Source organism: Lasiodiplodia theobromae (genome assembly GCF_012971845.1).
Source record: "Lasiodiplodia theobromae strain AM2As chromosome Unknown scaffold_39, whole genome shotgun sequence".
In the NCBI taxonomy this organism is placed as follows: domain Eukaryota; kingdom Fungi; phylum Ascomycota; class Dothideomycetes; order Botryosphaeriales; family Botryosphaeriaceae; genus Lasiodiplodia; species Lasiodiplodia theobromae.
Window position 1 is genome coordinate 327861 of NW_023336518.1, and position 23825 is coordinate 351685.

General features: G+C 52.3%; 9 protein-coding genes across 9 annotated transcripts; 5 read left to right on the forward strand and 4 right to left on the reverse strand.

The window, feature by feature from the left end:
- Nucleotides 1-1286: 1286 nt before the first annotated feature.
- On the reverse strand, nucleotides 1287-2685 carry LTHEOB_10542 (uncharacterized protein; the record flags this gene model as incomplete). Its single annotated transcript, XM_035507199.1, has 2 exons — nucleotides 1287-2375; nucleotides 2590-2685. 2 exons carry the CDS (start codon nucleotides 2683-2685, stop codon nucleotides 1287-1289), a joined length of 1185 nt encoding a protein of 394 aa, XP_035367851.1.
- Nucleotides 2686-4232: 1547 nt separating this feature from the next.
- Nucleotides 4233-5479, forward strand: LTHEOB_10543 (uncharacterized protein; the record flags this gene model as incomplete). The annotated part of the gene is made up of 3 exons (XM_035507200.1): nucleotides 4233-4681; nucleotides 4732-4930; nucleotides 5255-5479. The coding sequence occupies 3 exons, from the start codon at nucleotides 4233-4235 to the stop codon at nucleotides 5477-5479; spliced, it is 873 nt and encodes a 290-aa protein (XP_035367852.1).
- A 2257-nt stretch (nucleotides 5480-7736) lies between these two features.
- LTHEOB_10544 (uncharacterized protein) lies at nucleotides 7737-8397 on the forward strand (the record flags this gene model as incomplete). The annotated part of the gene is made up of 2 exons (XM_035507201.1): nucleotides 7737-8019; nucleotides 8105-8397. 2 exons carry the CDS (start codon nucleotides 7737-7739, stop codon nucleotides 8395-8397), a joined length of 576 nt encoding a protein of 191 aa, XP_035367853.1.
- Nucleotides 8398-8552: 155 nt separating this feature from the next.
- Nucleotides 8553-9435, reverse strand: LTHEOB_10545 (uncharacterized protein; the record flags this gene model as incomplete). The annotated part of the gene is made up of 3 exons (XM_035507202.1): nucleotides 8553-8600; nucleotides 8651-9153; nucleotides 9330-9435. 3 exons carry the CDS (start codon nucleotides 9433-9435, stop codon nucleotides 8553-8555), a joined length of 657 nt encoding a protein of 218 aa, XP_035367854.1.
- A 702-nt stretch (nucleotides 9436-10137) lies between these two features.
- LTHEOB_10546 (Aldolase-type TIM barrel) lies at nucleotides 10138-11660 on the forward strand (the record flags this gene model as incomplete). Its single annotated transcript, XM_035507203.1, has 6 exons — nucleotides 10138-10420; nucleotides 10524-10636; nucleotides 10716-10834; nucleotides 10894-10923; nucleotides 10983-11463; nucleotides 11517-11660. 6 exons carry the CDS (start codon nucleotides 10138-10140, stop codon nucleotides 11658-11660), a joined length of 1170 nt encoding a protein of 389 aa, XP_035367855.1.
- Nucleotides 11661-12407: 747 nt separating this feature from the next.
- Nucleotides 12408-13711, forward strand: LTHEOB_10547 (ABC-type fe3+ transport system protein; the record flags this gene model as incomplete). Its single annotated transcript, XM_035507204.1, has 5 exons — nucleotides 12408-12534; nucleotides 12588-12707; nucleotides 12760-13108; nucleotides 13169-13272; nucleotides 13329-13711. The coding sequence occupies 5 exons, from the start codon at nucleotides 12408-12410 to the stop codon at nucleotides 13709-13711; spliced, it is 1083 nt and encodes a 360-aa protein (XP_035367856.1).
- Nucleotides 13712-16436: 2725 nt separating this feature from the next.
- LTHEOB_10548 (Oxidoreductase) lies at nucleotides 16437-17426 on the reverse strand (the record flags this gene model as incomplete). Its single annotated transcript, XM_035507205.1, has 1 exon — nucleotides 16437-17426. The coding sequence occupies one exon, from the start codon at nucleotides 17424-17426 to the stop codon at nucleotides 16437-16439; it is 990 nt and encodes a 329-aa protein (XP_035367857.1).
- Nucleotides 17427-18069: 643 nt separating this feature from the next.
- Nucleotides 18070-19086, forward strand: LTHEOB_10549 (Short-chain dehydrogenase/reductase SDR; the record flags this gene model as incomplete). The annotated part of the gene is made up of 1 exon (XM_035507206.1): nucleotides 18070-19086. One exon carries the CDS (start codon nucleotides 18070-18072, stop codon nucleotides 19084-19086), a length of 1017 nt encoding a protein of 338 aa, XP_035367858.1.
- A 2353-nt stretch (nucleotides 19087-21439) lies between these two features.
- On the reverse strand, nucleotides 21440-22681 carry LTHEOB_10550 (D-lactate dehydrogenase; the record flags this gene model as incomplete). Its single annotated transcript, XM_035507208.1, has 3 exons — nucleotides 21440-22253; nucleotides 22347-22561; nucleotides 22616-22681. The coding sequence occupies 3 exons, from the start codon at nucleotides 22679-22681 to the stop codon at nucleotides 21440-21442; spliced, it is 1095 nt and encodes a 364-aa protein (XP_035367859.1).
- Between the last annotated feature and the right edge of the window lie 1144 nt (nucleotides 22682-23825).

A 23825-nucleotide genomic window follows, 5' to 3' on the forward strand; every position in this document is an offset into this window, starting at 1 on the left:
TTCTGCGTTGCATCAGTGTTTGTTTCATCGACGCTGTTTCACACACACCAGACGACGTCGTGGGAAGCTCCGTTTGATCTGCCGTTGCACGCTTTGTTGCTCTTTCGCCCGTGCGTTGCATTTCTGCGCTGATCATCCCAACTCAAACCTCACATGTTAAAAATCAGGAACCTGTTCACGGAAAGTATCTGTACATCGGACGACACTCTGATTCGCATCGGTGTATCTCCGGCGGCCGGCGGCATCCCAACAAACTCGGGTTCCTGCAGTAGCCCGCCGAGCCAAAATCGCTGTTTTGTTTCGTCTGGTTCGACCTGCTCTTCTTGCCGTGTGTGTGGATGGGATGCGGATCTACTGCAGGGGCGCCGAACCACGCGGTAAAGTCTATCGGGAGAGGCTTTCATGCAGGAACACCACGCACACCACCACTCGGGGCCACCCTTCTTCTTCCGTCAAGAAAGAGTTGTTCTGGCCAGTCGGACCATCTCGATTGGCCACGCCGGCGCCGCTTTTGCCGCCGAACCACGGGACACAGTTCAGCCCAACCAGCCCACCTAGCCATCCACCCAGCCAGTAGCCGCCGGAAGGGCTGTCGACGAGTCGTGGAACCGTGGGGCCCGTCAGCACGTCTATCGAGATGGTGCGACAGGGCGACAAGGTGATGGGACCCAGAGTCATCACGCGACAGAAGATGCACTTGCAGCACGACAGAGATAGCACACGTGGACAACTTCTTTCCCGACGCACCTGGCGCGGCAAGGGAAGGAAGGGCTGCCGCATCGCACCGTTCGCTGGGACCGGCGTGTTTGTGTTTCTCTCAGGCGTGCGGCTGAACGGCGGGGTGGCGCCCCTGATTGGCTTGCGCTACCACACACCCACCCCCCACTTGCCGCTCTGGGTAACTGGTTTGAGCTGCAAGCCATCGCCGCTCCGCCCCTGCATCTGCCGGCGTTCCTGGATGGCAAATTTCAGGACGGCCGCCGCGGGGTGTGAGGTGTGGTGGGACGGCAGGGTGATGTTATGCCGGGCTCAGGGGCAGGATGGGGGTGGTGGAAGTTGCTTTTATGGTTACGAAGGGGGTTTGCAGGAGTTTGGTGGGGTATTGTGCTGATATTTAAGAAGTGGTGGGGGTCTATGTCTAGGTAAGCCCGCGAGAAGCCGTTTTGAGCCGTGCTGTTGTAACGACGTTTTTAAGGTTTGGGAGTCTATGTGCCTCTCACCAACGTATCCAAGACCACTCTGTCTAGACATGCCCTCCCGTCCCGATAGCTGCATGTGCCGATGACTTACTGACAGCCGAGGGCAGTCTTGAAGACCTCATCACCAGCGCAAGGCAAGTCGTCCAGAACCCTCCGCAGCAGCGGCTCCGCAAGCTCCCAAGCCCAGTGCTTTAGCAGATTGATGTGGAAATAAGGCGCCTTTGACAGCTCAATGTCCTCCAGGATATCCGTGACCACGTGCAAAGCATCGACAAGTATGGGCTGGACGATTTCCTCGCTCCCACGAGCATACTTCAAGCTCTCGTCTCCCCACAGTCCATCCACTGTCTTCCTCAGGCGACTCAGCCTGTTCTTCAAGCAAATGAAACATGTACCACAGACAAATGCCTTGGCCCTCTTCCTGCAGTAATGGTCGCTCTTTACTATCCTGCCCTGTGATGCTACCATGTCTTTCAACGCGACCATTGGCAGCAGTGCGTCCGCGCTGTTGAGTTCGGATATGCAGGCATCGATCCAGGCCGCGCCGGAGTCATGATCTTTCTTCCACTCCACGTGATTGAAGTCGATGAGGATGGGCATGTAGTCTACTTCATCTTCTTCTTCGTCTTCGTATTCTTGGTCTTGCCCTTCTTCTTCTTCTACACCCGCCTCTGCTTCTTCTTCTTCCTCGTCGCCATCCCCCACCTTCCCCACCCTCTCCCCGACCCTCACCAAAATGACATTCCTGCCATGCACAGACCCATGCAGCATCTCGGCCTTCCGATGCAGCCACTCGAGCGCATCCCTCAGCCGCTGCCAAACCCTCCTCTTCTGGCCCTCCGTCTTCAGCACCGTCGTCACCGCTCCCGTGCCACTGTCATCTTTGTCATCCAGCGTTGGTCCGTGGATCATCTCCAACCGCATGCCCAGACGACAGTACTTTTCGACGGGTTGAGAAAGGAAGCACGAGTTGGTCGGGCCGCTGTAGTTCTCCAGCAGCGTGTCCACTGCGCAAACGTCTTGCTCCTGGCAGAAGGAGTTGATGATGATGAGGAGTCGGGCCATGGCCGAGTCGGTTGTGGACTTGGACGCGATTTTCGCCTTGGCGCTGGTGAGGGCTTTGTTGAGTTTGGCGTAGGCCTTCTTCTCGCTGGAGTGCTCGTCGAGGCTGATGTACTACGAGCGGTCGAAGGGAAGTGGCTTTGTGTTAGCGGGGCTGTGTGTGTGTGTGTGTGTGCTACGTTTTCTCTTGCCAGGTGAGGCGGGGCGGAGTTTGTAGTCGCGGAAAGTTCTGGATCAGGGCTTTTTTTGACTCTTCCATTGTGTCGCGCGAGAGATTTTGCGATCGGACGGTCGTATGCTTGGGTGACTGAGCGGCGGGCTTACTTACTAGCTTGAGCGCGTAGACTCTGCCTCCGATTACAGCTTCGAAGACTTCGCCGGCGTGGCCGGAGCCAAGGCGTCGGACGAGGCGATCGTCTTCCATGGCGGACTATGTCAGCGTAGCCGGTATGGGGAGGATGAGGGTGAGGATGAGCAGATGTTCTAGCGCAAAATGCGGAAGTGAAGAGGAAGGCCACCTTGTGCCAAGACTTCGACGCAGCGGGCTAACCAGATATGGTAATTGCGTGGTGATGGTGAATGCGACCGGAGAGGCGCGGCTTTGCTGCTGCCTGGGTTCTGCAGCGAGAAAGCTGTTTTCGAGCGCCTTCGGCACGGATATTCTTCGAGCAACGACAAATGTTTGCAAATAATTACTTGGTGAAGCATGCACATATTTACCACCTCCCATTCATTTCGAGCAATGATCCACGCTTCAAAATACGCTACATAGTGTAAAAAAGACTACAGCATGCCGCCAATCGAAAACATTCGATTGGCAGTCCAACTGGCTTCACACCTATCTGGGTCTTCCACCAAAAATATGAATGGAACAAGAGGAAAAGAGTTTGCGAGAAACCACCGGAGGAAGACTTGCAGCTCGCTGTTCCTGACAACTGCGTGATTCGTTTCCAAGGGACAATTAGCAGCGCGTTGTACTTCTCGTACTGCGGACCCAAGTATGGTTGACTCCCTGAAACGCCTCCCGCGATCTACGCTACTTTTAAGCTACCTGCTGACGAGGAAGGAATTTTCTCACCTAGTAACAGTATCGTCATTCGCACGTGTTCTCATTCTTGACGCACCCTCGAATCAATTTCAGAAGTCAACTAAACTTGACGCTGTACCATTATGGCCGTCAGCCAGGGCTCTACATCCACGGCATACGCCCCACCGGAGATTACATGCATGACTATCATCGAGCAGTGGTCCCTGGAGAGTAGTCATGCCATGTGCTGCGGATGCTCGGGTTTGCACAGAGCCACTACGAAAATCCCCTCTGTCACCGGCGGCGTCACGCTCCTGTCATACTTTCCCCTTCGGCGAAATATGGAGAAGCGTGACCATAAGATTGATTCCCAATGGCAATGGTACGACGCTGCCATGATTAGGCGATGCAGACACAGTGGGGCGGACGGCTACGTGGCTGGTGGCTTAGCTGCACAGCCTGGCGGGCATTCATGCAAGCATCCACTGGGGAACTGCTGGAAATGAGCCGTTCGAGCTCAGGCGGTATCGTGTGCAGCATGCTACCAAGCATGCTGGGGAGAGTTGCAGGTGTTGTAGTGGCGTGGCAATCTCGATAAGTAGCATCTCCGCAGATTCAGCCTCGCGTACGCAAACCAGACAGGTCGGAAAACGATCATGTACGATTTTGATTTGCGAAAGGCATTGTTTTTCACGCGACAGCGAAAGTGGAGTGAGGTAACCAATCAGCTTCATAGGCAGGGCGTAAGCGCCTCCACATCCTTGCTTTTCGTGCTGGCAGGTGCAGCTGACTGTAGCGAGCGTGGATTCATTCAGCCTTGTGGCGATCGCTCGCTTATATTTGTTTGCCCCTCTTCCCACCTGCTGAACGGAGGCCTCTCAGCCTTGCTCCCGTCCACGCTTCCTACGAAGCATCCAATTTCATCGCCTTCCACATCCTCCAGAATGGCGGAAGCCATCGGGGTTGTCTCTGGCGTGATCACCTTCATCGACGCAGGCAAAAAGGTTCTGGACCTGTGCACCAGGATCAAAGACGCCCCCGAAAAAATCGCCGCATACCAGCAACATCTCGAAGACGCCCTGTTTAACGTGGAGAATTTGAAGCAGAGACTCCAATCAAATACCAATCCAAACATTTCGATCGCTCGCAAAGATTTGGACTTTGTGGACAATCTTCTGATTAGATGTACCGAGCATCTCCTTGCCTTGCAGCAGACTTTAGGATATCTGGACAATGAGTTCAAAGGTGGACGACGGCGTCACGCTTGGGCATCTTTGGTAGCTGTACGAAGAAGCGGTGAGATACTTGGGATCTTCAGCAAACTTCAGAATGGGCTGAACTCGCTCAAGTCCTTCTTGATTCAACAGAACTTTTGGATGCTTCAGGGTCAAAGGTATGCCCAAGAATCGAAGCTTCGCAACAGTTGAACACTAATTCTCCCAGTTCTGCAGTTGCAGCCGTTCAAACCAGTCTTGCGGATCTCAAAGCTATACAAAGCCAGAACATGCAAGATTTAGAGCAAGGGTTTGCAACGACGTCGCAACGCTCAGCTGAATACGTCGTCCAAGAACTCAATCGCATGCTCCAATCCCAGACTAGTGAGATCATCCCAAAGCTTGATGCCATCTATGCAGTCTCAGCGGTGAGTCATCAACCTGAGGAATAAGGACAATGTATCTCATGCAGACGTTAGAAGCGAGTTCAGATGGACGCAGCATCCCAAATTAGTGCTACGACACAGGCAGTGTCACAAGGCCATCCCCTGTCCATCAACGGAGTTCGGTCCCGGAGGTGCACTTGCAAGACACGGCCAGTACCAACATATCGGTCCCTTGGTGCATTGTATTACCAGGACAGAACGAAGAATGTGCATGAATCCACCTGCCCCCTCCGGCGAAAGTCTGCTCGAGAAGTTAGTCTTGGCCTGAAGATAACTATTCCGGCACTTTTTTCGAAAGTCGTACAGTTTGTCGTCTCTGCAGACTTTGGGGGTGGTGGAATCTCGATAAGCCCAGCCATCAAGTTCCCCGCCACAATTGTGGACCGCACGGAGTCGGAAGGCTTCCGATTGCTTGATTCGCTGGTCCTCGAGTACAAAGATAACTACAGAAAGGTTTACGACACCCCTAAATCTCCGAAAAGTGTCCTCCATTTCCCCAGCCGCTCCCTGGATCCAGACAGTCCCTACTGACTGAAGTCTCTATACTCGAACACCTGAAATTTGTCACTCCTGACAACCGGAGGCTTATTCTTGATTACGTTGTTGAGAGCCGTCGTCAGCTTGGTGTTTGGGGGTTACAGTACCTTCCTCACAAGAGCCCCGAAAGGAGTCACATTGAGATGATACAAGATCAGGGATGTTTACTGGACGAGTTCGCACTGAGTGTGTGGGAGGCTTTAAAAGCACACCTCGTTTCCATTCCCGAATATATCTTTCCTGGAAACCGGCCATCTGTGTATTTTTGGGTTCAAAACGGATTGCGCGATAAAAGCACGAGCAGGGCGATATGTGAGTTTCTTTTTGACTCCGGCTTCACAAACGTCAATATTAGAGATGAGGACGGTTGCACTGCGTTCTGGAATGCGTGCTGTAAATCGGACTGTTCGTTCACAGACTTTCTCGCCTCGAAAGGCGCTGAAATACATCCCGACGCCCATCGTGTGTACATCGGGAATATTGAAAGGAATTTCTATTACATTACTCGACTGCCAGACTGGCTTTTCGACTTGGAACCTCAAATTACGCGCGACGGTTGTCGATGTCCCTGTTCATCGTGTGGCTGCACGCCAGCGAACATCCTTGCGAAGCACCGCCCTCTAGGGCATACCTCACGTCGTATACTGCTCTCGGTCTATATTTCTCGTCTGCGCTCGGAATCTCAAGAAGAATCTTGGCTCGAAGCGTGCCGGCTTGAAATGTTCGAGAGACTTGGCATGACCCACACATGCTGCGAAAAGGAAACTTGGGACTTCAAGTGCACTTGCAGTCAGGTTTCCACTGGTCCGAAAGAGGACGAATACCATGTTAAGGAACAACACCTTGAGGATGCTCTTGAGACAAATATTCTCGTCTACACAAAGCTTCGAGCGAGGTTTGGTGGCAAGCTTGGCGACTTCCTCCGAGCTTGGTGGGCTGCAGTCGATTTGTTCCTGCCGCGAGACGATACGGTTGACAACACGGTACCTGAAGATATTCAGCCCACTAAAAAAGCTCGAAGTCAAGGATTTCTTCTCCCGGGAGTCGGGAGGTTGGATCGGATCTATGACGAGTTCGACGAAGCTACAATCTGGACGATTATACGACAGTATTTTGCTGTCGTCGACTCTGTCACTGATTTCTTCGATGGCCAAATCAACGAAGTTGAATCCTATACATCAGTCGATCGCATAGCTTACTCCGACGTTGAGGTAGCTTTGCCCGAGGACCTGTCCCGGTACTTGCTCTGGCTGAATGTTCCACTTTCTATCATCATGTGGCTGGATGGAAGCAGAAAAAGGGCACGTACTACCAGTTTTGAGCCTTCAAGAAGTTACTGCTACGCGAAGGAATCATACGATTATCTCGATGTGGCACGAAGGAAGAGAGACTGGATAGAGGACTCTATTGTCCCACTCGTTACCGCGGGCGTCATCGCAGATCTGAGCGAAGGACGAGAAATTCCCGACAGCCTCTATGAGCAACTTGAGAAAGATGGAGTGGTTTTTAACGGACAACTGAGGCCACTAGCGGATCAAGAGGACATTTTCGAGCAAGGTATGCAGTTTCTTGGGCTTTGATGAATTAGCGGACCGGAACATTTGGTAGGGTTTGTACGCTTTTCGTAGGTCTTGTGGGTTACTCTGGTTCAATTGCAATCTAAAGAAGCTTAATAACATGACAAACAAAAGATCTTTTGGATCCAAGCAGAAATACCGCGCTTAGATTGGCAGCGTGATCAGGTCCAGCATTCGAGGTGACATCTGGATGACGTAACTGTCGACAAACAGCTGCTGTTACCAGTCTCTATAATGCCAGCTCTGACACTATAGCGCAAGGCTGTGGCTACCACATGGATACCAAAGAAGGTACTAGAAATCGTGGAGGTGCGCTCGGTGGAGAAAGAGAAACTGGGGGAAACTGCTGATGTATCACCAACGTCATAGTTGGCCCAAGCTCCCTCGAGCAACCCCAGGGTCCAATAAACTCCACCGCCCACCTGCGGAGCTTCGGGAACATCAGCCATTGCTTACCACTTCACTCTCAAGATACGATTCTCCATTCCACCCCCAGCAGCAGGCCTATAGCGCATCGCATCCACCCTCTCAACCACCACAACCACCACACCACCCAGCGCCGCACCTCCACCCCACCCCCCCTCACAACCAACGTTCGCACGCAACCCCGCACCCACAACTATAGCACGAACCTCCCGACAACAAACACTACCCCGAACAGAAAAAAAAAAGAAATGTCCACAGACTCCCTCGCCATCTCCCGCCGCCACGCCGGCGACGACCTCGCCGACCTGGCGCAGCAACACATGCAGCACGACCTCACCGCCGCCGACCGCGACACCCTCAACGCCGCGGCGAAGCGCTTCGGCATGCACACGGCGCTGGGCTCGCTCGCCGGCGTCGCGCTGGGCGCCGCGCTGTTCATGCGCACGCGCGCCGCCCGCGCGAAGCTGGTCACAGCGCTCAGTAAGCCCGCCACGCGGCCCGTCGAGGTGCGGTTTCAGGATGGGAGGGTTGGTGAGTAGACCCCCGTCTCGTGCTCCAGTTCGACGTTGGTGTCTTTGGATTTGAGGATCAGATGCTGATGGGCGGTGTGATGTAGAGCCGTTGCCTGACGTCGGGCAGTTGCTGGAGCGGACGCCGTTGACGGATGTGGCGGCGAGTCTGCTGTTTAGTATCGGCGGGCTGTTCATTGGTGGGGAGTTGGGGACGATTTCGGGGGCGTGGAGTGCGCGGAGGGCGATCTCGAGGGATGCGGAGACGAAGGAGAGGATTGAGAATGCGTTTAGGCGGTTTCAGGCGGATGTGCTGAGGAAGAGGGCGGCGGAGCTGGAGAAGGAGGTGAGTAAGGGGAGTATTTTGGAGAGTGCGAAGAGCGTTGTGGGGTGGAAGTGAGAGCAGGTCTTTTTCTCCGACGGCGTTGATGGGTTGGGTTTGCTACGACGTTTAAGCTGTTCACTTGTGCGACGGATATTATTTCCCCTTTCCCTCACGCAACCCTATTCAGTACCGTCAGCATTTTAATGACAATGATTTTTATTATCTGTAAGCTACAAAATTGCAACAGCGTTTGGCGGACTTGCCACTCCTCCGGGCATCTACAGATAATTAGCAACTTCGCTAACCTTCCTTCAGAAAACCGGCTCACCTTTACAGGAACACTGGAAAGATAGAAAGTATACCTCCCCTCCTGGGCGCAGCGCTCCGCCAATTCCTCAAGGTCAAACAGCTCTCCAATCGGCATACCCCACCCGGCCAAGAGCCACTGGTGCAAAAGATACTCCGTGTTCGACCCTCCCATCGTCTCAAGGCCAACCGTGTCACCTGCAACAGCTGAGAGTTGGTTCTCCCAAAACCACCTGAGAGTCGCTTTGGTTGATTCAAGACCGATGTATTCTGGCGGAGATCTTTGTGAGATGTTTAATTGATCCTCAACTGACAAAGCCTTGAGGAATTCGGCAAAGCCACTGCGGATGAAAAGCACGTCCCCCGGGCGAAGCTCGATCTTTTTCTCGCTGATGATGGCCTTGACGTGGTCCAAAGGGATGATTGAACCTTCGAGGAAGTTGATCGGTATATCTTGCTTACGAGCCCAGCCGGCCCAGTCGACAAGCACGCCGCGGGTCTGCAAACCGCCATTTTGGGCCCACGCTAGATGATTTAGCTTGTCTATGAGATGGAAAGAGGGTTGCGCTTACCATCAATCCCCAGTACCCGAGACGCTTCAAAGGCTTCTTGGGTATGGCCCATGAAGAACGAGCCAGATTTAACATCGCATTTCGCTCAGTCAGCATTTCTCCTATGAGTAAGTGAACGGCCTCACTTACCATGATGCCTGAAGCCATCCCATTGAGTGCTGGACTGCGTATTGATGGTGATTATATCGTCGTTCATGGGTAGATCGCCGCCCACACTTTCATCTCGTGCCGGCATGCCTGGCGCCCGAGAATTATAGAGTGCTGAAAGAAATTGAGAGGCAGGTCCAGAGATATGTGAATGCCTTTTTTGATTTATTTTGTTGCCGCTACTACGGTTTCAGGAGTGATGAGGTTGAGCATGCCCAGCTCATCGTGATCACCAAAGAGGCCCCAGGCATTTCCTTCAGGGCCGGTGGGATCGAGAGGCAATGCGTCGAAAGACGGGAACTGGGAATTTTGGGATGCTGGAATCATGAAGCGTGGAGGAGGAATCCGTGGAACAATGCATGACAAAGAGTGTAGGGTTTGAGCTATTTATACTTGTTACCTACTGTCTGAGCTGATTTTGACTCATGTATTCAATTGCAGAGGAAGACTTGGAGCTAACTGAAGTAGATACACTAGCATCTGGAGGCTGATTTAAAGTTTTGATACGATCGTGGTGCGTAGGAATACATATTCCGCCCACCGCACCCTGCTCACATGACGTCATTGCCGATCATGCCGACAGTGCCGACGACGCACAATGCTGACGGTGCAGGCAATGCTGTCGACTTTTTCTAATCACTCCGGTGGGAATAGTAATCAAGGGATTGATTACTTTCTATCAAACTATATGTTCGCACAGATTGTTGCAATATGATCGATGGTCGAGCAACTCTACCGGTTCTGCCATTTCCGTTCTGACTCGTTCCACCCCCTCTGAATACCAAACACCATGTTGTCATTGCTAGAACCTGCCGTACTCGGTGACTCCCTCAGCCTACGCAACCGCATTTGCATGGGAGCCATGACGCGTAACCGCTGCGTCGACAACAACAAGCCTACCGAGGCCACTGTCAAGCACTATGCCACACGAGCGCGTGATGGTGTGGGCCTCATAGTTGCTGAAGGAACCTTCGTGTATCTGAATGGAGCCGAGTGGCCTCATACACCCGTGATGTATGACAGGAGCCACGCGCAAGCCTGGAAGAAAGTCACAGACGCCGTCCACAGTGAGGGTGGGAAGATTCTTTTCCAGCCCTGGCATGCTGGTAATATGTCTCCAATAGTGATTGTAACACGTTGAAAGCCCTTCCATCTGACATATGTGTTGATGTGCAGGACGCATTCAAAACGAGAACATGCCGATGCTGAAGAACACTGGTTATCCGGTTTTGGCGCCGTCCAGAGTCAAAGCAGAAGGAGGAAAGTACCGGCTCTTGGAAGGGCACCCTGTGAGTATCTCCTAGTTGAGGGGTGTAGCTCGTTGTCTTTCAAGTTTATGTATTCTGACATACGTCGCTCTTGGATTAGGGACATACAGAGAACATCACTGAGATTGACGATCCGGGAGCTATCATTGAGCAGTACAGGACGTCTGTCAAGCTCGCGAAAGAGGCTGGCTTTGACGGCATCGAGCTTCTGGCTCAGGGGTGAGTGAGAGCCTAAGAAATAAATGCTCGCCCAGCTTGCTGACATCGTTATCGTTCAGTGGCTATCTGTTGCACAACTTCCTTTGCTCGTAAGCAGCCATTATAACCTTGAAAGAGGGAAAAGTGTACTTACTTTCCGCCCTTGCAGACACAGCAACAAACGCACCGACTCGTATGGTGGCTCGGTGGAGAATCGATGTCGGTTCGTGCTGGAAGTGCTCGACGCCATCATCGACAGCTGGGGAAGCCCTCGGCAAGTCGGCATCAAGATCTGCCCTACCGACGACTACAATGACACAACAGTGTCGTACGAGGAGCTCTCAGAAACGTATGACTATCTGATCAAAGAGATCGTGGAACGGAAACTGGCCTTCATCAACCTCTCGCGGCGCGGCTGCGATGTTATCAGAGCGCAAGACGATTTCTTCAAGCCGGAACCACGCCCAGCCGGGAAGGAGCTGCCACCAGGCTACGAGCCTTTGAATCAGTTCGGCCACCTCGTCAAGTATCCCGGCAGCGCCACCATGCTCATGGTCAATCATGAGTACACGGTTGAAGAGGCGGATGCGCTGGTCAAGGAGGGGAGAATCGACCTCGTCGGCTTTTCTCGTCCTTTTATCTGTAATCCGGTAAGCTCTAGATGCCCCTTTTTTGTGTAGACTGCGTAGCTGAAAAGGTCAAGGACTTGATCACCCGTATCAAAAAGGGTATCGACTTTGCGGTGAATGACCGGGGTGGAAAGGTCAACTATGGACCTTACGATACGGTTGATGAGGGCTACAACGACTGGCCTACAGCCGTACAAAATTCAGCGGTGGTGCATTAGTGCTGTGTTCGTTGAAGACTTAAGACATCCGTGTCTGGACTATAGCTTTGTCTCCTCAGAAAGAAGTGACTCTGGCGTATCACGAAGCTTTGCGAAATTATTCGAAACATGAAGAGTGAAGCCTGCTGTCGGAGCGGGCCGTCGACAATCCGTCGCCGATTCTCGGTGCTGCATGTCGTGATGCATGTCGTGATCGTGGCCTCAAACGCCGCCTGACTCAAGTGGCGTCGGCATGTTCCACTGCCGTCCATTGGCTGCGCATACAGGATCGCAGACGTTCGATGCGGGCGTTCGAACCAAACACTCGCCTCAAGCAGTAAAGAAGTCTGGAAGGGAATAGTGTTTATCCACCGTTGCCGTTTAGCCGAGCAAGGCCCGTTGCTGCGCCCCCCCTTTAAAAAATGTCAGACAAGTCCTTGAAACTGTGATTGGACTGCTTTAAAGTCGTTCCCATTTTAATACAAATGAAGCGAAATTTCGTTATGCAGATCTATCTATTCGAATAAAATCTTCCTATTTTGCTTAGTGCCCCTCGTATTCGATGATCTCAGGCTCACCGTAGCGGCCAGCTTCCGCTCGCATCAGAGAATTGCGGCCTGTACGTGTTTCCGCGATGCTTAGAAATCGCGAGATATCCATAAGATGGCGGTATATGTGTAAGAGATGGGATAAATAGGACAAAGATCTCAAGAGTAGCTCAGCTACCAAGCCGTTCCATTCGTTCACAGCATCGGCCACTCGTTCGTAATGGTTGCCTCGTCGCTCTTTCTTGGCCTCCTGGCCGCAATTCCTTCTCTGGCTGCTGATCCTCAGCTGGGACTCAACAGCTATGTAGAAGTTGAGAACCGCACTCTGGACGAGATCTACCAGGCTGGTCAGTTCCCACTCGGTTTCTTTAAAATGGCATTGGGCTCACTAGAAGAAAAGCTCTCAAGGAAGGAGGTGTTGTGACGCTCGCCGCTGGTGGTGATGAGAAAACCCAGCAAAACTTTCTGAAGCAGGCTTTCGAAGCGCGCTTCCCAGGCATGACCCTTAATGTGACCGTCGGTAAGCATCACAACACGGCCACTGTCAATCAAACGTCTCACTGACTTCTCAGACGTCTCCAAGTACCACGACGGCAACATTGACCGCCAGATCGCCACCAACAACGTGTATGTCGACAGCGTCATCCTCCAAACGTTGCACGACTACCCGCGCTGGAAGTCGCAGGGCGTCCTCCTCCCCTACAAGCCTGCCGGCTGGGACCAGATATACGATGATTTCAAGGACACGGATGGCGCGTACACCGGCCTCTACATCATCAACTGGTTGAACGTGTGGAACACCAACTACGTCAAGGACGGCCCGAAGGAGTTCACAGACTTCCTCAAGCCCGAGTTCAAGGACAAGCTGGTCCTCACCTACCCCAACGACGATGATGCCGTTCTCTACGCCTTCGACCTTATGTGAGTTACGCATCCCACAGATAAGAAACAGTGGTCACTAACCGTCTATCCCCAATCCAGCCTGAGCCAGTACGGCTACGGATGGTTCGAAGAACTGCTCAAGCAGAACCCGCGTTGGGTGCGCGGCACCGCCACCCCCGGCACTCTAGTCGGCAACTCCAACGGTATGCCTTCCGCATTCGCCTCCCCTCTCTCCCACAGAAACTGACTCTCCTCGCAGGCACGTACACCGCAACCTTCACCGGCAGCCGCGGCTACCCGGGCAGCGCGCCGTACAACGTGTCGTACCCGACCGAGGGCACGTTCGTCAGCTGGCCGCAGACGGGCGCGATCCTGCGCGACGCGCCGCACCCGGAGTCGGCCAAGCTGCTGCACTCGTTCCTCGCGAGCAAGGAGCACCAGGCGTCGCGCGGCGGCTGGAGCGTGCGCCGCGACGTCGACAACCCCAACGGCTTCCCGGCCATCACCGACATGCCCGGCACCGACCCGACCAAGTTCTCCCAGTGGATGGCCGACCGCGCCGCCGTCGAGCGCCTGCGGTTCTTCTTCGAGGACAGGATCGGCACGCCGCAGGGCATCAGTCCCCTGGAAGATGACCTTTAAGTGGGGATTGGAGAGGGCCGGTTGTTGTTGGGTGTGTGGCTGGGGTGAATGGAATGCCGAGGTAGGGCCACGCGGTTGCTCATGTTTAGTAAACCTCTTTGTCCCGCGCTATGAGAAGAAGAAGATTCAATCAGCCCGTACATATAACACTGATGTACATATTACGTAACGTATGCGATAAGCGAGTGATACAGCCCAGTGAAGGCTCTTCTACTAGCTTAGAAGAGTTATCGTGAATCTTTACTTGGACTTCATGATACGGACAGAGCTGGTTGCGATGCCATCGGCGTCAACCGAGGAAGGCGCGGGTGGAGAAGGACGCCTCCCAGATGCGCCAGATCGCGTTTCCGCCACATCGACTGCACCGGTTATTGCGTGTTCTGGTGTACTAGAAAATGTGATCGTAAAGCAGCTTGGACAGACGATGTGACTTATAGTAGGGACGCCGCAGACCGGGTCCAAGATTCCCTCTCTAAGCACTCAGCGGAAGATGACGCTTCCGATAGGGAACGGGGGTGTGCGAGCGCGGAGAAGGACACGTTGAGTCTCTTTAGTGACGAATCCGAAGAGCAGTTCTTAGCAAAAAAATCAACGTTAGTCTAGGGAGGACGATTTTCTTCTCTACTAGTAGTTAAAAGCAGGAAAGCTATAGTGATAGGTAGAGTTTATTATAGATAAAAGGTAGTTTATATGTATGAGGAACTGTAGTACGAATAGACAAAACTAAATACAACGCGAAAGAACAGAAAAAGAAAATGTAAAAATAGAGCTATCCTTATAAATCCCTCGTACCGTTTCCTTCGGGGCTACCTTTTCAATACTAATATCCTCAGTACCAGCGTAACGGCTGCTTAGAGAAGAACTAAGCTCTCAGTCTTTAGTTGCGATTAATCTTTTAATAGCTAGAGCAAAGACTGCTATTGCTTACACCGCACGCATCTCTGCTCGTCACTTCTCCTGTAGGCTATCTACATACCTTCTATCGGGCCTTTTTATGCCCGACCATCCTCCCAGTATTTCCAAGATCGGCTTGCAATCTTACCCGGAGGTCCATCTACCGTGGGCACTCTAGGAAGAATTACTTGACTATTTCCTTTTCCGCGGCCTCTCAGGCGCGGACGGTGCTCAAACACATCAGTATACGCCGCCTCTCCGCCTACATCGATTACTCTTCCAGCGAAAATTGCGTCAGCCTCTCCTTTCTTGGCGAGGTAAATGACCGCTGACCCACACAGACGGCTGTTTGGCTTGCTTAACCAACGGGTGTACGTCACTTCGAAATCGTTCTCGGCACTAATCATTCGCTTAATTCGGCGCGCACCGTAGTGCGGTCATCATTCAGAATAGCAAACTTGTTAACATTGTCTACTTTGACTAGATACCACTGGCGACTTCGGATTCTCGCCCCACGGAAGGACATCTCTATCGATCTAAGGCTCGGCCTTACGAGCTCCTCGTCCTCCTCCGTGCTGAAGGGGGGAAAAACGTTCTTTAGCGGTCTCGCTAGGGTTCCTAGTGATTCCGCAGCACTTGGTGCTTCTCTCCTCTAGAATTTACTGTCCTGTTATTTTTACTAAATTGAATTTCGGTGCCCGAGAATTAGTGAAGAAAGCCTCAACTACCAGGCCTTCATTTCCGATTTATAAGGTGTAGACAATTTATCCGTCGGGAATGTTCGGGACGGCTGTGTCGTCTGCAGTGTAGTCCTTGCCGACCTTGAACGCTCCAATCTAGTATTCGTCGACGTCTGGTCTAGGTCTATTAAGCTACTCGAGGTACCGAGGAACTAGTCTGTTGGAGCAGACAGCACCGGACACGGCGTAGTCGTAAACGTTTACGCCAATTCACTGCGAAGTAGCGGGGCTAGAAGCGACCATCACAAAAGGTTTTATTACTCTATATATAACCTCAGAATGACTTTTTGATTAAGGCTTCCGGCAGCAGCATATTGGACCTAAAGACATTCACCAGGTTGGCAACGTTGAGTAACAGCTAATATAATAGAAACTAATTGACTTACTTCTTAACTTATAGCGGACAAGTACCATTAATAGTATAGACGAAACTCCTAGTATGGCGCTGTGCGGCGAGGCTGGTGCGCAAATGCTAAGGAGGTGAACGGGTAATATATTAAGCTACCCGAAAGAAAGTACTAAATACCCCTCTCGGCGATCGCGCCTACTAATAGCGTAAGCTTTAATTAATTAGATATTATATTGTAGAACTAACGCTTTGTAGTAGGAAAGGCGGTGCCGGAGCCCGCGTGGTAATCCGTAGGCATAGCCTGGAATGCTGTAGAGATGCGAATTTAAGATATAAAGAACGTTAAGCCTAGTGTTTTATGAAATCAATGTAACGACTTCCAAATGGGTGCCCACGTTGTCTTTTTAGTGTGAGAACTCGGGCCTAGGGACTCTTTCTTAAGAAAACTCGTAATTCGCTCGGATGATCATTGTCAATGTTGCGAGCTAAGCAGAAAAGGTACATAGTCTGGCTGTGGAGCCATCGTCGCGTTCGCATAGGCCTCGAGATTTCGGATTGTAAATGGTACGAGTACGAGTGCGGTCCATCGTATTCGCATCGATACCGAGGCACTACCAACGCCTTATCGGACTGAAGCTATGGAAATAGCGAAAAAAGGGGCCCAACACAGTTAAAGTTACGAAAGAGGACTGTGTTATTTGTCACATTGTTTGCTCTTCTAACAATTAAGATACATGGAACCTCAAGCCAATCCAACCATCTGCATTGATAGTGCCCACAGGCGTCTTTCCTTTTCCTCATCGTAGGTCCACTCGCAGTAGCCAGGCCCGTAGTGACCGGTTTGACGATCCCATGGTCCTGGGATGTCACAGTTTTCGACATATTGGCCGGGTTTTCCTTCGAGCTGTTTCGCTGTAGCGGCCCATACCGTAGGCGCAGCTCCCTGAGGAACGCTGCGGTTCTCTTTGACAACCTCCTCGTTCTCGAAAGCCGCTGCGATGTTTTCTTCGCCCATGAAACGACCTAGTGATGTGCGAACAACACTAGGGTTGACGCTCCAAGCATGAACGCCCTTGGAACCATAGAGACGCTCGAAATGATTCGCGGTCCAGACACAGGCTGTTTTGCTGGCGGTGTATGCTTTGAAAGGATCGTATGCTCCTTCCAGGTTGATGTTCTTGAAGTCCACTTCGCCGTCTCGGTGAGCACTCGACGAAAGTATGATAAGGCGAGAATTGAAGTCGGGGGTAGATGCAGCGATCAAGGCGTCCTTGAGGAGCTGAATGAGGAGGAAATGAGCCAAGTGATTGACACCGATTTGGGTTTCGAAACCATCGACGGTACGGCCTTCGGGAGTCATCATGACGCCAGCGTTGCAGATGAGGACATGAAGCTTCGTCTCCTTTGAAAGAAACTCAGAAGCACATTGGCGGACACTCTCCAGAGACTCCATCTCAAGGTGAAGCAGATGTGCCTGGCCGGAAGCGAGAAGATCGCCTAGCGCAGCCTTGGTTTTGTCGGGACTCCGCTGAGCAAGATACAGGGTGGCACCGGTCTTGGCAAGAGCGCGAGCGGTCTCAATCCCGATTCCTGCAGATGCGCCGGTAATAAGAATCACCCGACCTTTCCACTGGCCCGCAACACCTTCGTCCTGAATGATCTGATCGGCGGTTGGACGAGCATCCCCAGCTCCCTGAGGGTTGGCATATGCAGCAGCATATTGAGATGGCATGTTGGAACGGCAGTGGAGAATGATGTGAGACTTGGGAGAATGGGAGTGATATGATCGAGCGCGTGTAATTCGTGCATTCGATGGCAGAGATTTCCTAGATATATATATCGATGTTGGTCTTGTCTAACCGCTCGATCGCACGCCGCGGACTCCGGACGGCTAGTCTGGTTGGAAAGATGGGACCACCACTGGTCACTCGTTCACACACTGACCAGCTGTCCAGGCTGCGCCAGAACTAATCTAACCGTCCGGATGGGTTTTGAGTAAAATCCGTTAACACCGGGAAACGAAAGGCATTCGCCTAACTCCGACGATACGTAGCAACTATCGGTAACATTCATCGTTTTTCATTAGGAACAAATAACGCAAAGGTGACGTAGTCACACCGGAGAGAGGCCATTAGGCCAACTAATGTAGCCATCGCGACGATAACAATGAGATAAGGAGGCTAATAATGGTCGATAACGTAAGAAGGTAGCTCTGTCTTAAGTGCAGTGCTTTCCTACCTTTGCGGATACTATTAGCTCTGAACTCCTCATTACTCCAAGCCATTATTATTGACCACCAGTTCCCGATTATCGGCACCCCACACGCAAGAGTCGAGGGAGGTCTCTAAGCGTAATATCGACATCTCTGGGAAAGAATGGCTTCCGTCTCTTATTTCTCCAACTTTTTCTACTCTCAACTCTTCGTTACCGTGCCGAAACCAACTACCAGTTTTAAGGACCGCATTGTCATCGTCACTGGGGGCAACATTGGCCTTGGACTCGAGACGGCACGTACCATTGCCTCTCTCGGTGCCGCCAAAGTCGTTATTTCCTCTCGTTCGACATCTAAAGGAGAAGCTGCTCGCGCCGATATTCTGGAGACTACGAAGCGCGAGCCAGCTGCCGTCGAAGTTTGGCCACTGGACCTGTGCTCCTTTGACAGCGTCCGAGCCTTCGCTTTGCGCGCCAAGTCGCTGCCTAGACTTGATGCACTGGTTTGCAACGCAGGTATTGCGACCAATATCTTCAAGCTAGCCGAAGGTCATGAATCCTCGATTACGACCAACGTCATCTCGACCTTTCTACTCTCCTTCCTCCTGTTCCCACTGCTTAAGGAAACCGCCACCCGCACCAGTAGCCTCTCACACCTTGTAATTGTCTCGTCGGAAGTGCACTTCTTCACCCAATTGGCCGAACGCAAAAAGGACCCCAATCTACCGATCTTCGATATCCTCCGCTCCAAAGAGAATTCAGATATGCAGGATCGCTACAATGTCTCTAAGCTCCTCGACCTCTTGGTCGTCCGCGAACTCTGTACTCCGCCTGACGGTCCCGCCTCTGGAACATACCCCGTGGTCATCAGCGCCCCTCACCCCGGTCTATGCGCTAGCACTTTACGACGCGATCCTCAAGAAGGCCCCTTTCTCGCGCGTTGGGGTGTGTACCTCGTGGAGCGGGCCTTGCAGCGGACGAGTGAGCATGGCGCGCGCAACTTCGTTATCTGCGCGTCCGCGGACGAGAAGTACCACGGGCAGTACGTGAGTGATGGCGTGCCCAGGGATCCCTCACCGTTTGTGCTGAGCAACGAGGGAAAGGAGGTGCAAAAGGCGGTATGGGAGGAGCTGAAGAATATTTTGGAGGAGATTGAGCCGGGTGTCACGATGAATATATAAGCGAGGGCATGGTGCTACTCTTAAGCATTATTGCCAGTGGGCTACGTCACATTCAGGCTCTGGTGTTCTGTTCCCATTGTGCTCTACTTATTGTTCGTCCTGAGAACTATAAAGCTTAGTTACTGATTCTATTATTCGACTGGGTTTCGAATATAATTTCCTGAGCGTTCGTAGGTGCCCTGAAAGCGGATCCTACACAGTACAGCTTGGCTGCATGACTGTTGAGTGTTACCCCTTGCTTTGCTCGGTAACCATAGACAAATCAAGAGCCAATGTAGGGAGTACGGACGAAAAACAGCCCGTAGACTTGTAGAGAACAACCCCACATATACCTCGCTGCCACTCGTATGAGGAGGGCTGTGCGTACCAAGACTCCCTATTGGCTATATTATTAGTCCGAAGTTTTCCCTCGGCCGACGACATGAATTGTTGCTCCGTAGTCATCACAAGCAACTTTAGTTTACGGCCGGAAGGTTGCTACACGTCAGCTCCTTACGACGCTGATTCGTGGCTAGAGGGGCTTTAATGAGCTTGGTGGGGGGATGCTGATAGTCCATGCCTGTCCTATACTCTGACCGCCCAAGTACGCAGTTATATTTGCCATGAAAGCAACCAATTCGCAGCGAAAATGAATCCTGAGAACCTCGCGCAATGGTGCCATCGCCATCTGCGGCATGCTTTTATCCGCAGAAGTCTGTGTCCTCCTCTAACGAGGTGAGCTTTGACTGGTTTGAGAAGATTGCAGATCGATAACGCCACATGGTGCTATTTCTGCGACCGTGGCTTTGTAGCGAGAGCGCGGGAACGAAGAGACACCGTAACCCCCAACCAACGGCTCTTCAATAAAGCTGGTTCTCGCCATCAACCTGTATGGACATAAGATCCTAGAAGGCGGCAGGGCGACCTGACGCGACTTCGACCCGCACACAACCTTAACACTCTTCCATCCTCCTAACCATCAACCTAGAACTTCTCATTCACAGCGATCAATAGCCTTACGCCCATTACTATCCGATCAAAATGTCGTGATCTATGCACTGATCTGAACTCCTGCTCGCCGATTAATTCCACGCGACGACTGAGCGATCGATTGCCTACCGAACCGAAAACACCGCACTACACCGGTACCTCCCCACCATCGCTTACGCACACAAGCTAGAGCACATATTACGCCCTTATCCTGGATTTATAAAAGCCGGCTCAACGCACGAATGAAACAGCATCACCAGTATCCTCCGACTGTTTCCGCCCGTCTTCGATCTGGTAAAGCCTCCCTCCATCGCCGTTGTTGGCAGGAACGATCGCCGAGGGGGGTATTTAGTGCTTTCTTTCGGGTAGCTCAATACATCGCCCGTTCACCTCCTCAGCATTCGCGCATCAGCCCAGCCGCACACCGTCTCAGAATACAGGGTCAGAGCTGCCCTTGACTTGCCAAATCCTGGAGGGCGGAAAGAGTATATTACGACACACACGAACCATAGGGGACCCGTCGTTAGAATACACGGCCAGTTATTCCGTATTCACAGGCGTAGGGCCAGCTCTCGGAGGTGTCGGAATACCAGGACACGGTTCCTTTATCTCTTTGCTTGGGGTCCATAAGGGATGCTGGATGTGCTTCTATTCCTACCTCGGCGTCATCTGGTCATTCTATTGCCTTGGCAGCATGATACTCTTAGTGTGAAAAGCCGAGCGCGTCATAGAGATCACCGTTAAAACACACCGGTCTCCATGCTGTTAGGGTGGTTAAATATGGTGGCGACTAGATGGGTCCGGCGGCCAAGTCCTTGGAGCTTTGCTTGATCCTTTCGAAAAGAATGACTCTGACGGCCTTGTTGCTGTATCGGGGCTGAACGGCTATAAGCTCAGCTTATTTGAGCAACGTGGCGGCAGTTTTATATGGCTTCGAGATGCCCTACTAGAGAGCCTGCCACATACCAGGATATGCGGCTACGGGTATGACTCTCAATTGCAAGACAGCAGCTCATTTCACTGACCTTGGTTTGAGTTTTCAAAATGTGATCACAAGCCTGAGGCGTTCACCCCCTGGTGCCTCCCAAGCAAGACAGCTCATATTACCTGGCCATAGCCTGTGAGGAATCATTCTCAAGCAGATGAGTTGATTCGGCTCATGCGACCTGTACAATGTCCATTGTCTTACATATCGCAAGCTGCAGTGCTCTTAGACAAACGTGCAAAGCAAATTGACAGTTCGTCCTCGCTTGGCGGCTAAGAAACACTACAAAAAGTGGCTGGGATGATGTTTTCTGGGACTCCAAGCGAAGGGCTGGATATCAAAACCCTCCCGCCAATGGTCGCCCAAAGGCCGCCCCGCTTCCCCACCCCTGTCGTAGCTTTATTGAGGCGGAGGTGGCGGTATAACATTGACACGCTGCCCCTTTATCAAAACATCCCGCATCGTCTCCGCACTCTTCACCCTCACATCCTCCACACTCTCCGGACAATTCCAAGCCGCGTGCGGCGTGATAACCAGCCTCCCCACCAACCACTCCTCCCTCCTCCGATACGCCTTCAGCAACGGATGCACCCTACTCTCATCCTCCGGAATCGGCTCCTCGGGCAAAACATCCAGCCCCGCGCCCGCCAACCGCCCATCCCTCAACCCCTTCTCCACCGCATCCAGATCCACAATCTCCCCGCGCGCCGTATTCACCAGCACCGCCCCGCGCGGCATCAACCCCAACAACTCGTCCCCGACCATCCCCCGCGTCTGCGCCGTCAGCGGACAGTGCAAGCTGACCGTCGAGCTCTGCCGAAAGAGTTCCTTCACGTCCCGCGTCCGCCGCACCCCCAGGCTCTGCTCCACCCCGCTCGCTACCCCCGGGTCGAAGAACAGCACGTCCCACCCGAACGCCTTCGCCCGCAGCGCCGTCGCCATGCCGATCGCGCCCAGGCCGACGACGCCGAACGTCGCGCCGCGCAGCCGCGAGATCAGCGGCGATGGGATGGCCGTGAAGGGCGCGGGTTTGGGCGACGCGCGTTGCAGGTCGTGGTGCAGCGCGATGCCGCGCCGGAGCGTGAGGGCGAGGGCGAGCGCGTGGTCGGCGATGTCCGCCGTGCCGTAGTCGGGGACGTTGCAGAGGGTTACGTTGCGCGCGGCGAGGGCGAGGCGGTCGACGCCGTCGTAGCCGACGCCCATGCGGACGAGGCTGGTTGGGGGCGGTTAGTTGGTGGACGTGGGTGGGAGTGGTGGATGGGTGAGGGGTTTGGGAAAAGGAAGGGGAGGGGGCGGCAACACTTACACTTTCAGCCGCGGGAATAGTTTCAAGTCTTCCGCTGTGAAGGTCAACATCAGCAACGTGATGCCGTCGACCTGATCGCGGAGAGACTTGTCGATGCTCGACCAGGGCTTGGAAACCGTGGTACCAGCTGGACGGAGGTTGACCTGTGAGTAGTTGACTTTGTACTCGGGGGAGTCCTTGGACGGTCGGAAGATCTCATGCTCGACGCGGTCATCCTGTACGGGCAGTATCAGAAACAGAACCAGAGACTGGTCAAAGAAGCATTATACCTCGTAAAGTCCATCGGCGTGGATAATTGTGTAGGTCGGAACCGTATTGTCTGTTACGGAGCCCATGTTGTCTTTGTCTCTGACAACCGACGAACCAGATTGAAGTGCCTGGTAATGACTTGTCGTGAAGTATCTAGCCACTTCTTAAAGAGATATCGACAAATCGTATCTGTATATCTTGATCCCTGTGTTGGAGCTTCCTTAGGGAGTAGAGCTGTCCTATTTGATGGCGGAAGTAGAGGCTGTAGGACCTGTGACTCGTACAAATTGACGCTTGATAGACAATGAACTTGTGGCGTTGGATAGCCAAGATGGGTATAAATAACGAATGCCCCTAACGAATTTTTGATCAGGTTGGATTCACCAAGTAGTAGACAGGCCGCCTATCATTTAGGCAGCCTTTGTTGTTAAATTAAGGTTCTGGTCTTGGCTGCCGATCTGCGGATCGCTAGGATAGTAGTGCTTGAGAAACTACCATCAAGTTCAAAATACATCCCTAAACGTACTTATATACATGACGACATGGCCCGTGCGTGCAGCCCATGATGTGGGCTGATATATGACTTAAGGTTCCACATAAGGCCCAATTTCTCCACCACACTACTGATTCAATGACCGTAAAAACGCCGCTGCGCGAATTGACCGAGATAAATGCGTATGATATGCGGAGGGCAAGTCAGCCGTCTATCTTGAAAATGTATTGCACAAACGACATGAAAATGCCGGGATAATCAAGATTTAAATGCGAATGAGACTGTACGAACAATAAATGTCTCTTTCGCAGCTCTTCTCAATGACTATATATCTAAGGCCGCCCTGAAGTAGCTTCAATGTGGTCTTTGATGTAAAGCAAAAACCGTGGCATTCAACGGTTTCTTCTTTTCCAATATCAAGAGCCGAGAGACCAACTACACATTAAGGCTGATGCAAAAGCAGGGTTTGGTTTGGGTGAAGGCTCGACGCCATGTTGAAATCTCATTGCGGTCTGGCGTAAACTGTTTGTCGATCTCGGGAGGCGATACTATCACCAGCCATTCATCACTGAAATCAATCTTGAAGTGTTTTGAAAGTCAAAATATCCTCTCGTATCTTGACTGCACTCCAGCCTTTGCTGAATAGAACAACTTTCTCTCAATGGCACTCGATGCTACGCATCTCAATTATAATAATTCGTAATACAACTTGATGCATCCATTCAGGATAACTTAAT